This window comes from Pygocentrus nattereri, chromosome 5, assembly GCF_015220715.1.
Source record: "Pygocentrus nattereri isolate fPygNat1 chromosome 5, fPygNat1.pri, whole genome shotgun sequence".
NCBI lineage: Eukaryota > Metazoa > Chordata > Actinopteri > Characiformes > Serrasalmidae > Pygocentrus > Pygocentrus nattereri.
The window spans coordinates 31,563,484-31,579,202 of NC_051215.1; the positions used below are offsets into that span (position 1 = coordinate 31,563,484).

General features: G+C 38.4%; 1 protein-coding gene across 3 annotated transcripts in view; it reads right to left on the bottom strand.

Moving 5' to 3' along the window:
* The window catches only part of dctn1b (dynactin 1b), a 52,200-nt gene that overhangs the window by 20,962 nt on the left and 15,519 nt on the right, over positions 1 to 15,719 (bottom strand). For all 3 annotated transcript variants that reach the window (XM_017690535.2, XM_037538875.1, XM_017690536.2), the window contains exons 6-10: positions 10,187 to 10,204; positions 6,368 to 6,388; positions 4,470 to 4,640; positions 1,838 to 2,035; positions 41 to 245 (exon numbers count right to left, since the gene is read on the bottom strand). In XM_017690535.2, coding sequence (XP_017546024.1) covers positions 41 to 245; positions 1,838 to 2,035; positions 4,470 to 4,640; positions 6,368 to 6,388; positions 10,187 to 10,204 — 613 coding nt within the window. The remainder of the gene's footprint in view (positions 1 to 40; positions 246 to 1,837; positions 2,036 to 4,469; positions 4,641 to 6,367; positions 6,389 to 10,186; positions 10,205 to 15,719) is intronic.

Genomic DNA, 15,719 nt, shown 5'->3' on the forward strand with positions numbered 1-15,719 from the left:
TTCTGTGTGTGTGTGTGTGTGTCTGACCGTGTGAGTGTACCTTTCTCCTCTATCTCATGCTTAAGGATCTCCAGGTCCATGGTCAGCTCCTCCACTTTCTCTTTGAGGGCGTCAGCCTCCAGCTGCAGAGACTCTGCCCTCTCCTCCGCCATCTCCTTATCTAAGGTAGCCATCTCAATGGCATCTGCCGTATCGGCCATCTCCTCCATGTAACGCTCCTTCGCCTCCAGAGCATCTTTTGCCTCCTACAATAAAGGCATCAGTAAAAATCAGCATATGATTTGAGGCCCGTTTGAGTTTGACTTTGTTACTGTACTTAAAGTGCCTATATCACAGAGAACTGAATTTCCTTCACATATCGAGTCTGATGTGGTGCGCAAACATTGTTAAAGTTTCAAAGACCATATAGTCCTTTAACGGAAATTAACTTGAAAAAAATAGCCTATTTTGAATCTATTGTTTATTCATTTTCATTCTCCCATTCAGACAATAGCAGTTGAGCTCCACCCTCTCAGGAAGTTATAAGTAATTCTTTGTGACTTGCATACAGTGCATGTATCTGTCTTAAGGCAACAGTAACAGAAATAGCATATTTCAGAGGAATAAAAGCACATAATTGGCATAAAAACATCTATGGGGGGGGGGGGGGGGGGGGTTAAAATACAGTGAACATATAGGATACAGACCCTTTAATTATTATTTTGGCAGACCTGTTCTTTACTTGGGTATTACTAAAATTGAATTCTTGTACTTTTATCAATTATACATTTGTGTAGAAGGCATTGTGACCCGTGGGACCAAAAAATGATCACTGGTAAAAATTCTTGTACTTTTGAACTGAAATTTTGAATTAAAAATTTAATGCTTGTACTTTTTTAAATCAATTACACATCTTTGAGAAAACCTTTTTTACTCCTTATATTTTCACCTAGATCTTCAAAGTACTTGTTACAAATCTCAAAGGTCATGAATGTTTTTCTTTTTTTTTCTTTTTCTCATCAGTTCAATTCAACTTTCATTTAGATCCATACATTCACTTTACTTGAATAAAAAGTTGATACAATACATATACTGTAAGTTCACTTAAGTAGAGTTCCTCTGTACTTTTTCCACCTCTGTTTCGTTCCACCTCTTTGCCTAAATTAGAGATCAGTTTTATAATTAAGGTGAAGATTCGGCCAGAAATCAAATTTACTAACTTCTCCCCTTGTTCCAAAAGTAGACAATCAGCCAAAACATGTTTGGTGTCTAAAAGTTGCTTTGTTTGGTGGCACGGCATGAAAGGCCTTTGTTTGATTCCCTGGCTGGGCAACCAAGGTCCTTTCTGTAGGCAGATTGCAATTTTTTCCTGTGTCCTCTGGAAGCTCCGTTTTACATTTATGGCATTTGGCTGACGCTCTTATCCAGAGCGACTTACAATTTGATAATTTTACACAGGTAGGCGAAGGTAGTGTTAGGAGTCTTGCCCAAGGACTCTTATTGGTATAGTGTAGGGTGCTTACCCAGGTGGGGGATTGAACCCTAGTCTACAGCGTAGAAGGCAGAGGTGTTACCCACTACACTACACCAACCGTTTTTCTCCCAAAGACATGTAGTCAGGCCCACTGGATATGCTATCTTGCCCCTTGGTGTGAGTGTGTGTGAGAATATGTATGAGTCTTGCTTATGTGATTTCTCACACTGTGATATACAGTTATCTATAAAAAAGGACTTTGAGGCTTCAAGACGGCTCCATAACCACTTTATATTTGATCAGCTAAACATGTCTTGGCTGATTAACTGTATTTGAGAGGAAAATTGTGTCATTTTTTTTTTGTGTATATGTATGAATGTGGACCTTCTTGGCCTCTTTGAGTTGTTTCTGCAGCTCATTCTGCTGTTCCTGCATCTTGTTCTTCCACTCCTGCAGCTGCTCCAGCTGGATCTTGTGTTTCTCCAGCTCTTTCAGCTTGGCCTTGTCCTCTGCCCGCTTCATCCGTAGAGTTTCCAGCTTTTCTTCCAGATCTTTTACCTGCACGCGCAGAGCCTCTTCCTCCTGACACCCACATGCACACAAATGCACTGTAACTTTAAATCTATTCATGTGACATATACAAAACCCCTCAATTCAACAGAAGCCAGAGGGAAGACTAAGGTGAACGAGTAGATGAAACACACAGACACACACAGCACTCAACTTTTAGAAATGGCCACACTGACCTCAGGCAGCAATAGGGAGTTAGTTGGTTTTGCATATTACAATGTTTGAGGTAACAGTAGATGCCATTAGTTTTTCTTGTAACAAAGTAGTGTAACACATTACAGTTTAAACTTTTCAGTTGCTGACTTAATGACAATTACACTACTTGTGTTGTTCATGTCTTTAAGAGCCCCAGCTGAAGTCTCTGCACCTTCTGTCACAAAACGAAAAGTGCCCTTTTTGATGAGCTCTAAATGCTTAATATGCTGCTGTGCAAACTGTCCTTGGAGGGTAGGCACAGTTTGGTTGTGGCTGTGAACCTATAAAATGGCTTTAAAACATCAGCCTGTACAGGTGCCAGCTGACTGCTGCACCATTTAAGACGGAATGGAAAATTAGAATGAGGAGCTGGTGACGACGAAGCTAACTTTAGTGTTGTTGAAGTGACCGCAATCATTCCTGATTGAACAAATTCCTCCGTCTGATATCTTGCATCAAATAAAAATATGGCAGTTGTAACCAAGTCTTGGTTGCAACTGCCATACAGTATGAGCCACACAGTCTCAATCAGGCATTTTTACAGCCTTCAGCTCCATTCAATTTTTTTTTGGTTAATGGTCATCAAGTCACACATCTGTAGGATTACTGGGAAAGTTTTGAAAGTTACAGCCAAATTGCTGGCACCATGTACAAGCTCCCAGCAAAAACTAGATGGGAAAGATAGAGTGCATAATATTTCTGCTTATGATAACAGTTATAATTGTAATATATTTTACTGACGAGCTAAATATGATTATTACTGTCTTAATGAAGAGTGTTAGTAATAGGGGTGTGGGAAAAACTCGATTCTTAGATGCACTACGATGCAAAAGTAAACGATTTGGAATAGATTCATGTCAAAAATTGATTTTCTAAATATTTAGTTGATAACATAATGTTGATGGAATGTAAAAGGCGGAACTTGGAAGTGAGCAAATGCAGTGCCTGGACAGTCTGTGGCAGCACATAAAAACACTACTGGATGAGCAAGAAATCCAACCAGCTCCCTCTGCATTAAAAGCCAGGTTAGGAGTCACAACCCAATTGTTAAGAAGAGCCATTTTATCGTTTCAACTATTGCCGCTTTCCTCCCGTCTCTGCCAGAAATCTTTTCCTCAAAAGTAGAACAGTTTCTTGTAAAATGTCTCTTGAGGCGCCGAATGTAACTGCTGCACCATTTAAGGTGGAACGAGAAAATGACTTATCGAATTGTGAGGTGCCTAAATATTCCCACCCCTAGTGAGTAATATTATACTGTCACTGTAATTATTAGGAAATGTATTAGGATGAGGTCTATTCTTGGTTCTTGTGACAAGACTTATATGTTACATTTGTATAATTAACTATAACTAAAATCAGATCCGCATATAGAAGATCATAATATTAGAAAAACTGTCTACAATGGCATTTTCATATACTAAAAAAATCCTGAAATTAAGTTATTCAGAGGTGCCATCATAAAATGCCCTTTTTATAAAAGTCTCAGCCCTGCTCTTGCTTAAGTCTATGCACGCCACTGCAGGCTGTTTCTGAACTATAGCTCTAATAGTTTTTATGACTAGTTTTTATGTTTTTCAACATCAGCTGTACATAACTTTCAACATAACTGGCTGTGCATTGTCAAGGTTACTGACAGGACATTGAAATGATGTTCACTGTCCCTGGTTATTTCTTTCTAAATAAGGCACTGAAAAGGACTGTTGGGTTTTCTCTTGTACAGTTGGTACAAATGGGTTTTGGAAATGGGTTCCAAAGTAAAGCAATGAGCAATAAAATTGCTTTTTCCAGGGAGTACCAAATAATGTATTTTCATTACATTTTGTTTTGTTGTAACTTTGAGTAACTACCCCAATACTTGTATATTAATGTATAAATGTAAGCATAAAACAGCCTTCACACTGGCTCGTGTGCACATCATACAGTCAGTCATGCACACACACCTGCATATCCATGATGTCACACTGAAAATGAAGCAATGAGACAAAAATGGATTATTTTATATTTGAGAACAATGTAATGCTTGAAAATGTAAAAATAAAAACACAGAAAAATGGCCATGAATATGCTGTATAACATAAAAAATGAATAGAAGGGATTAGCATCTAATGGAAGCAATGAGAAAAAATAATGCTGACATTTTTTAACTATCAATATGCAACTGTAACACGTATCAGACAGAGGAGATGATGTGTATATAGGATGGGTTTTAGAAAGAGAGAGAATGAAAGAGAGAACAACGGTAGCATCCCACCTTACTGGGGGCTGGAATGGGCGGACCTCCAGGGGAGGGGAGGTTCCCCACAGGGGAGGGAATGACCGGGGCAGCCAATGGCGTTTGAGCAGGAGTGCTGGGTTCACTGCTGCTCATCTCTCCAGCAGAGGCAGAGCCAGAGCCCACCTTCACCCCGACCCCCGCCCGTGCCTGACACACATGCAGAAAAAGAAAACACACTTCTAAAAGTGATCGTTGTCAAAATACCTAATAACAAAACTTTGTATCTCCAAAGTGTATTACTTTACAAGAGCAGGTATAAACATTCTTTATTATAATGTATGATAATGAAAAGAGCTTTATTTGAATTAAATGCAAAGATATGGGAACGCTGATGCAAATATGCAATATTTATTATGTACATGCTGCATTGTGCAAAAAAGTCAGAGATCACCCTTCATTTGTCATATTTTCTAATCAAAATGGCATTTAAGAGCAAGTAATTAATTTTTCAGCATCAGGAAAAAAAATCAGAAAGCACATATTTTATACAGAAGTCTAAAATAAAATATACAGAAGTCTCAACAACTAAATGTAATATTAATGTTCACCCATTGCCTTTAAAACAGCTTCCAAAAAAAAATTCTGCATCAAATATCAGATTGAAATATGGGACAAATCTAAGCATGAGGGTTATTATAAAATATATAAATATATAAAATGTTATATGTCAGTAGTGATATGATTCTGATCGTTCATCATAAACATTTGCACAATTTAGATGGTAGCTGGGATTTTTACATGGTGTAAAAAGTAAATAGAGGTTTCGATATGACAACATTGCAATGTGTAGATTTTTTTTTTTAATTAGATAGCATTTGAATGCAAAAGCTTATGTCATGATTATGTACTCAGTATATACTTCCATATACAACACTGTGCAAAACTCAGAGACCACCTTTCATTCATTTCATTTCCAGTGAAAACAGCCATTAAGTACAATTAAGTTCAATTTGCAGCCTCAGGAAAAGACATTTAACTTACACAACAGAAACTAAATACACATTTTTTCTATATTTAATCTGTCCACCCAACTTTCAGTCTTTTTGCTTTCAGTTTGTCATTGAAATCTTCAGGGGTATTTTTCCCACATTGGTTTCGTCTTAGAAGGTGGTTGAGTTTTCAGTTTCAGCATCAGAGTCAGATTTATTGGCCAAGTACATCAACACAAATGCAAGTTACAATCCAAGTACAATCCAAGTACCACATTCAAAGATGTGAAGATCTGGACTCTGGGGTGGTCAGTCCATCGCTGTGCTTTTTGTGTGTGTTCTGTCTGTCTCCCCTTCTCAGTAATGGCTTCCTGACAGCTACACATCCTTTTTGGACTCATAGCGCTGAGTTGTTTTCTCACAGTGGAAGGGTGGACAGAAACACCTGTGGACCTTTTCAGATCTGAACTAAGTGTGGAGTTTGATTTTCTCTTCTCTCTCAAAGATGAAAGCTTTAAGTGCTGTTTATCTGATGGTGACAGTTTTGGTCATCTACCTTAGGAGTTTCGTAGGAGCTCTTAGAAGACCTACTACCTCTATGACTTTTAATTATTATTTGCACTGCAGGTTTGGAATCTCCTGTTTTGTCTGTCCTCTTTACTTTGCAAGTGGATTGTCTTATCTAATATCTAACCTCCTCAGAAATATCTCTTTAAAAAAATAAATAACTTGTACTTAAAGTCTGGAAATCAGGCTGGAAATGAAGGGAAGACTCTGACTTCTGTACAGCACTGTAGTTCACATACAGCACACACAGTATGAATACAGCATGAACTCCATTGATCCCCCAAGAGACTGATCAAAGCTCCCAGAGGCCTGTCAGGAGTTACACACACACATACAAATGGATTAGTCTTAATCTTGTAATGGGGAGTTAAAACTCACCTTAGGCCTCCTGGCCGTGGTCTGAGGTCGGAGCACACACACACACCACACAAACACACACAGCCAGTGGGCAGAGATGAGGATCGTGCGGTCAGGAAAAGAATGGGAGAGAGAACACAGATCAGCAGAATCAGTCAGAACGAGAAAAGACAAAGGTTGTGGGTACAGAGTTGTATGAAAAAGTTTAGGCACCCCTGGTCAAACTGTTTTGTTGATTTGCTGTGAAAATAAGTTAACACATCCTCTACAGGGAACACACTTAAATATGCTATTTTTCTGCAAATTGCAATTTCTTTTGATCTGTTAAAATTGACATTTTGAAAAAGATATTTAAAAAAAACATTTGGCCTGCATAAAAGTTATTGAACCTGTCATGGGTGTATCCTGCCTTCCGCCAAATGACAGCTGGGATAGGCTCCAACACCCCCGCAACCCAGAAGGAGAAGCAGCTTAGAAGACGTGTGTAGAAAAGTTATGGATTTTGCATTTTTAGATGTGAAACACTACATGGACCTCACTTGTAACTAACTAAGTAACTACGTAAGTAAGTATCTAACTAACTAGCTAACTAGTTAACTCACTCACTTACTCACATTAAATAAAGTTGTCTACAAAGGCGAGCTACTGACACTTCAGCAGCTGGTATGAAAAACCTGTGTTAGGTGAAATGGCTAGGAGGTTACAGAGCATGGTGGGCATGAATGCTTTCCCAGGACTACTACATGCTGAAGCTTTGCATCAGTGACACTTTGTGTCCTTGTTATATTAAACTCAGCAAATAAGCAGAAATTGTGCACTAAAATTAACAAAACTTGCACATTTAATTGAGTTCCGTTCCCTATAGAGGATGTATTAACTTATTTTCACCAGGGGTGTTCAAACTCTTGTATACGACTGTATGGTTCTGTGAGTATACGTGTGTGTGTACAACTTCTTTCATCTCCAGTTAGAACAGGAGAGTGTGAACAGATACACACACACACACACACTTCTTAAAATCCAATCCCAAAATTGGTCTACACTTTCTCATTTATTCTCTCACTGGTAGGAAAAGAGAGTGGCTGGCACCACCAAGGTCAAAAACAACACTCACACAGGCCTCCTCACAGCTGCATTGTTGCAGTGAGGGAACCACAGAGCCAACTCAAACAAAACCTCATCTGTACCTAGCACACACACACACACACACACACACACACACACACACACACTCTCTGACCCAGGCACACTGTACATGTTGGTGAGCAGTACTTCCTATCTAATGTGATCTTTTATAAATAAAGTAATGCTCCAGTGTTTTTCACATAATCTCTATCTGCTGTTTCTGTAGCACAGACCTCATTAATATAGACAGTAACTTCCCTGGGGACAAGAATTTATCACTAATTTTAGTTTACAAACATTCACAAATATGCATGTAAAGTAAAGGTAAACAGCATTTTAAACACAGGTAATGTGTCCTTCACAACAGCTTTGTGCATGGTTCAGATAAATAATTAAAGATATTAATTCAACTATAGTACTATAGTATAATAAGCTGCCCCAGCCCACTGTAACCACAATTTACCTTAAAATATAAGTATTATATACAAAAAAATATAAAAATACTTTAAATATGTATTTATTTGCATTAATGAGAAAATCCATTAAATATATGTAAACCATCCTTTTTCATGAGTCAGCCATTATAGGTCTGGAGAAATTTATATTTTATTGTCCTTCAACATTCATTCAGTTCTGTTACCTGAACACTTTAACCCTCTATAAATTCTGGAATATTTAACAAGAAAACAAATTACCTCACAAACAATCACAGTTACACAAATTGTACACTGAATGTAAATATGCTTTAAAAGTGTTGAGGGAAATCATTAGAATGTCCTTAATAAGAGCTTCTCTTTGTAAAAGTACTGAGTTATCAGTTCTTTCCTGCTCCCACTCGTCCAATATCTGTATACTAAGTTAACCCAGAAAGCAAAAACACACAGGACTGGTAAGGGCTAAGGTATATTAAAGTTGTTGCTAATGCAAGTGCAAATGTCTTTGTATAAATCTGTGAGAAAAAAATCAATAAAAATTGCTCATCATAAAAAAGAATGTCTTTAATGTCCTAATGTCATTAGCATGGACGCTAATTAACCACATTCTGTGTTTTTTTTTTTTTTTTTTTTTTTTTTTTTTAAGAGTTGCAGGCGATAAATGGCACCCACTGTAATGACCCACTGCATTAGACATACAGATATATAACAGAGCACTCACCAACTCAAAACAACCTTGTAACAGAAGTCAGTGTGGTTTCAGTGGCTTCTTTTGTCAGTGAGTTTCAGTTCTTTTACTGAGTAAAAGGAAAACTCTCTGATATTATTGTCTGTGGTTTTCTGACATACACTACAGATACAGCAAAGAGAGACTACACTTAAAAATAAGGGTGCCGTTAAGAGTTCTTTGGAGCAATGCTACAGAAGATTTAGAGTTAAATAAGACCTAGAATGTTAAATAGAATTTAATTTTATTTTGTTTAAAATTAAATTATAGGTACTATTGACTTCATTTGAATTTGTTTATATGGGTGGTGAAAGAAGCGTGCCTCTGTACTTGAAGCGCTACAAAAGGAAGTCAATCAAACAGGTTACAGTACAGAGGCAACTATCATATCAGATACATATGATCTCTAAAGGCTCTATTATTCATATTTTACATCTACATCATGCTAAGGTGAATGGCCACAGTTGCAGCCAGTGCTGTGACTCATCAATCATAACACCACTCAAACTGTAAGCTTTTACATTGCCCAGACATTGATAAACCAATATATCACAGGGGGACAAAAATGACAAGCCAGGCATTTATAATACTGTATGAACCACTGTGTATACACCTGTACAAGTGTGTCTATTTGTGTGTGTAAATGTAGGGTTCTTAAACTCTGTCACATTACACTGACATAATCACACCATAAATGTCACGGCAGACATCATATGCAATCATCATATGCTATATAGTACATCATAACATTTGTTGTCATGACCACTGACTAGAGTACACTTAACAAAAATGGTAACACTTTACCACAGGGCGGTGTTTTTAAGTCTACACCTACAGACTTTTGAACATTATAACGCATAGTTGTTGTTTATTTGCTGAATTGAATGAATGAAAAAACATTTGGCCAGAGGTTTTCAAGTTTTGCATACAATGATAGACCCTCATGACAACTGATATAGACCTGCATAAACACTTATTCCAGTCAGCATCATTTGTCATAAAGTTTGCATTCAACAAGTGACACTAATGATTTTTTTTGGATATTAAGTTGTGTCATCACATTTTTGGGGTGAAATGAATTGGTCATTTTTTCCATTTATTTATTAAAGTATAAGCTCACATCATCAGCATTCTGTCACTACGATATACAATAATGGTGATAATAATGCAATATATATTACTGAAGAAAATATGACTCATGACAGCACGTCTGCATAAGACATCTGCAATTACATGTTTATGGCATGGTTATGTCAATGTTATGTAGCAGAGTTCAAGTAAACTGTTGCCAAATTTAGCTTTGGCACACGTCAACTTTGATTTACACTCACTCATACACTCAGCACTCGCACCCCTCCCACCCACCAACACCACTTTTCCAAACTGCACACACAGACACACACACACACACACACACACACACACACACACACACACACACACACACACACACATACACACACACACTAATCCTCTTGCACTCACACTGATTTGATCACTGCATTCCAGACAGAGCTCAGAGAAATGATAATGAAAGAATCAGGTGCTGTGTACCTTACGAGGAGCAGGCGTCTGTCTCATCATATTGGCAAGGAAAGAGGACAAACACACACGCACACACACCAGGGGGAGAAAGAGAGTAGAGAGGCAGAAGAGGGTTCAGTCACATTAACATAGAGACAGAAAGGAGTGCAGGCCAAACCTTCAGCAAAAGCCACAGAAACACATAGCAGCAGGCGAGCCACACACACACACACACACACACAGACACGGTGTTGCAGGTAGTCGCTGTTGATATAGCTGCACAGGTTCCTTTTCTCTCTCGGTTCAGTGCAGCAGCTGAATCCGTCCTCTTTTCTCCTGCGAGAACACTCTGCTCACGTCCTCGTCTCTACTCATCTCCTCATGTCTCCATTACAGCACTGTCATGTTTCTGAAAGCCCTCACACAGAGCAGCCATCCTTCTCTCCCTCAGCACCCATCCCTCTCTCTCCCTCTCTCTCTCTCCCTCTCCCTTAATCTCCTCCTCCTCTCTCCGCTGCTCTTTTGTGCCAACTGCTGCCTAGCAAGTACATTACATCACTAGACTCCCTCCCTTCTGGGCGAGAGCCATAGAGAGCGAAAGGGGAGACAGAGGGAGAGAGCGAAAGAGAGAGAAAAAGACAGCGAGAGAGAGAGAGAGAGAGAGAGAGAGAGAGAGAGAGAGAGAGAGAGAGCGAGAGAGGGAAAAAAGGGGGGGTGAGGTGTTGGGGGTGAATTGATGAAAGTCTGCCCTGTATCCTAGCAACGTTTCTTCAGTATTTCTCTATGGGCTAATTACACTGGGCTTTTCAAAACAATGGGGCAAGAACATACACTCTGTGCTTGTCTACAGGGGGCCATCTTTACTTTTCGGAAAGTGTTGGTGCCAGAGACATGAGTTGTCAATGTCACCTTGTTAGCCAATGAGTGGTCAGGGCTCGCATGAAACATGGACAACCTTCTAGCTGCTGCATTAAAACTGAGGCCTTGTTCACATCCGGAATAAACATCTTCATGTGTTTTCATGTGTCTCTAGTGCATCTCCAGCAACCACATATGTAACTGGATTACATACAACATCAGCCTGTTGCTGCATTTGTTTTTACCCAAAAATGTCCCGCAAGTTTGTCCCGTTTCCAATATTAGTTTTATGCATCTGCCCAATTGACTTCACCATTTCCAGCAACAGTTGCAAATTTCCAGCAAAATTATGCACGACTGCTGATACGATTGCATCATTAGGTCTGCTGGCTAGCTAGTTAGCATGCTAAAGGCTATATGGCTAACAACAACAAAAATGCACTGCACAAAAGTTTATAGATAGCAATTACAAATTATATGCATGTTGTGTTCAAACTTCTCCAAAAATTATTTTGCAAGCGCAGGCAAGCGCGTTCCGCTTGAACCCTCCACTCCCCATTGACCTCTCGTCCCCTTCTGCTGTGGCCACTTGTGTAACATTGTGAGTCAAAGTAAAAGGGCATGTTAAAAAGCATTAAAATATGGCATTTGTTTATGTAAATGTAAGGACAATTACACTGCAATGATTGCTAAAACAACTTGTAAACAAATGAAAAAGGTTAGATAAACTATGTTTATAACTAGGTTTTGTCTCTACAGCGATGACACAACCTGTTAAGGTAGTCTTTAAGGTGGGATGCAACAGAAGGCTTTAGCGTTCACCCTTCAAATGCTTTGCAGTCAGCTATAAAGAGAAAGTCACCACAGAAAGGTTCTCTTATCTATCCTGCATGAATGATTGTGCTTTATGCTGTCCTAAAGTATATTTCACTGTGACTTCTACTGAGCAGAATGAACACTGGTGAAAGCTTTTAACACTAGTCTTGTTCATTTTGTTTAGTGATGCAGCTAACAAAGGCCAGTTCAAAGCACCTAAATAAATCTTTACATCAATATGTTATATGCTAAATTGTGTTTGCCACACGTTCTGTGTGGATGAACTGACTGACTCCTAGCTGAATTTAACAATGCACAGAGGACATGAGAAATCAGACAGGGAACAAAAGAGCATCTTTTTCACAGAACCTAATGGAAAACAGGAACAAAACCTCTTTTAAATGTACCATCTTTAGAATGTTAATAATAGCTAATGAAGTATTACTTTTTTTCTTCATAGAAGGTTGAATTATGACTGCATTCGTAATTTTCCAGGTCTGCTGACTGCTCTCCACAAAAAGAAGTAGCTCGTCAAGTGGTAAGACGTGATGATTCCCAAAAATAACCCGGCTAAAATCTGTCGTGTAAGCTAATTTTTTTGTTAATGTGTTTACTTGTAAATCCTAAGTCTGAAGTAGTGCTGTGATACAGTATTTTAGGCTGTCACCCAGCCAAAGATTCTTTTCTCACATGAAGGTACTTTACACTGTGTTCTTTTCTTAGCTTTCTTATCATCAGGCTCATGAGTGACATATAGAAAGGGAAGAATAAATGAGTCACTTCAATGTTGTCCTTAAGACTTAAACTATGCACTGAAAAAGTGATGAGTTGAATTTGATTGATTTAAACGTAAACATCATTATGAAGACTGAGTTGTGTGTTGTCGTCACAGAATTCACATTGTATTATTGTAATCAGCCACTTGGTGTGTGTATGTGTGTGTGTGTGTGCGTGTGTGTGTGTGAAAGAGCGAGAGGGTGTGTGTGTGTCTTTAATATCTTGCTGCACTTTGGTTGTGCAGAGGCAGCATCATTGGAATATCCATTACAGGCAGAGTGAGAGGAGGGAAGAGAGAGGAGAGTGCAGAGGCAAGAGTGATAGATCAGATTACAGCTCTGCAGAGGAAAGAGAGAGGGATGGAGGAGAAGGTGGAGCAGTGCGATGTGAGGAGGAGAGCGTTTACTCGGTTGCTTCCTTTTAAGCCTGTTCACTTCATTCAAAAGGCACTCTTTCAAACTAATAATCATAGTTTCTTCTATTATTGTTAAGCTTTATCTCCTGTCTGTACAGCATTTTGAGCTACCACTGCTATGTAATATGCTCTATAAATAAAGATATTAATAAAGATATTATTTTTGCCTTTTCAGCATGTTTTGAATGCTCTTTGGTGCTCACATCAGCTGACTGGTTGACTTGGCTAGTCACAAATATAAAATTTTTAGGCTCTGGAAAACACAACAGTTGCTTTAATATTATGTTTTGGGCCATTGCCCTGCTGAAAAACGAAGCTCAGTCCAAAAAGTTTCTGTGATGCTTTTGTACCACTTCAGAATTCATAAAAGTCAAAACAGCACAAGACAAAGGTGTTACTGTGCAAATGTTCACCTGCTGCACTGTATACAATGTAAGAAGATATATGAGAATAGCTACAAATTGTGTGTACATTTGGAGGTGATCAGAATCAGAACATATGCAAGTTATTAGACAACTTACATATACTAAGAGAAATCTTATATTTACATTTTGTAAGAAAATTTCAAAAGAATCAGGTATTTACCATTTTTTAACTGTTACTTCATGATTGTTCACATCAGAAAAGAATTCATAGGAAGCATTTGCAGCTAAGCAAGGGAAAATAAGACTGAAAGACGAAGAAAAACGAGAGTTGTAGTTACTGCTAACCAGTACTGATGAAGCTTTAGAAATATAATGCCATGCACTCCTGACACAAATATAATAAAAGCCCACTAGAGTGTAGGACCTCAGTGAGCGTGTGTGGCTCAAATAGCACTGTCAGGGCGCATCTACACTGAAAAACTATCGCACAGTTCATTAGTTCCACATGATTAAAGTACATTACAGGCCAAAAGTAGCTAAACTGAAAGGAAAGATAGTGTTGCTTTCATTCACGTGGAACCAATATAATAATATAAATGAAGTCATTTCATTTTTTTCAGTGTAACCATTCATCTTTCTGTGAGCAAAACCCTGACGTTTACAACACATACTAAAATGAAAATATGTACACACACTCTACAGGTAATTCTTTGATTCTTACAAATTGTAGGCAATGTTTTATGTTGCTCAATGTGTTACTCTGCTCTTTAACAGGATAGACGCTAAATAATATAAAGAGGGGCCATCGTCATTTATCAGTTATCAGCTCTAATGAGAAATCTTAAGTAACACAAACACCACTTCTTTGTCTGGCAAAGACCACAAATAGTCTCAAATCTAAAATACCACCTGAATGTTGACATTTAAAAGAATCAGCTTTGCAGATGTGACTTGGGACCCGATATTTCAGCAGTGACCCACAGCAGGCCCTGCCGGACTGCGGCCTGAGCTTTGAATCAAAGAGCTGTAGAGAGCACTCAGGCGGATCATGCTCAGTTAGACAAGCACAGAGCACATATACTCTTCCCTCAGAGAACCCAACAGCTGGAGACAGCATCAAAAAAACCAAAGATGCAGATGTGAAAGTAAATGCTGCTGACTCGTTATGCATCTGACAGAGAAATACACTGAAACTGCTGACACTTAATCATCACCTTTCTTCTCTGGTCTTATTTGTTGCTCACTGAAACCTAAGTGTGGCCTTGCAGTGAAGAATAAACCCATGCTTCGACACGTTATCATCACCTTTCTTCTCTGGTCTTAATTGTTTCTCACTGAAACCTAAGTGTGGCCTTGCAGTGAAGAACAAACCCATGCTTGTTAAAATGTTTTCATGCATGCACTAATTTGAGCTGCCTCAATTTCTGCTGAAATGCAAATGATGGCTTAAACTTGGTTGCCACAAAGGTGCACATTGGCCAAGATCATATTGTGTCTTGAGGGCACATCACACCTTCAGACCATCAGACTGTATGTGTCGTTCAACACCAACTTACATACACTTCAGTATTTTTCGACCTGATCTTTAACTGCTACTTCAGAAGAATACAGTCGATTACCATGGACAATTATTCTAATGCACTTCCCTATAAAGCCAGTTGACTCAAAACACACTTTTAACATAAGCCAATTTGGTCAGTAAACATTTATGCACAATAAACACAAATTTAAAGGCTACCTTCATAGAGACATCATAATTACTATTAAATAAGCATAAATTAACTTATTTAAAAAGCAATACTCAGGCCCAAAGGCCAGGGCCCACCAGCAGGCCCAAGGTTTTATTACACACTTCTATAACCTGAGAATAGCTCAGGCAGTCTGCATTGAAGTCCCTGTAGTTACTGAATAGTAAGCCTAAGTACATAATAAGTCTGAGACTTTAAGGGGTTAAAATAAAGTAACCAACACTTTCACATTTATAACACTATTACGAAGAACTTATAAGGCATATGCATAGTTAAGAACAATACATATATACATTAGTTGTCTGAAAAATACCTTCACACTAAAATGATAATGGAAATGAAAGGTAATTATCATGTAAGTTTAGGCCATCAAAATCTTTAATAGAATTGATACAGTATATGTTATTTTAGGCTTTGTATTCAAGGCTAAGTTTCATTGCTTGGCAATTAAGCTTTCCAACAGTGTTATAAACGGTTATTACTATAATGTCATTAACATAACCAGTGTTGGGGCTAACATGGCACAAAGAAACGTGTTATAGTAACATGATATTTGTTGTTGTTGCTGACTGTATTGCTCCAGT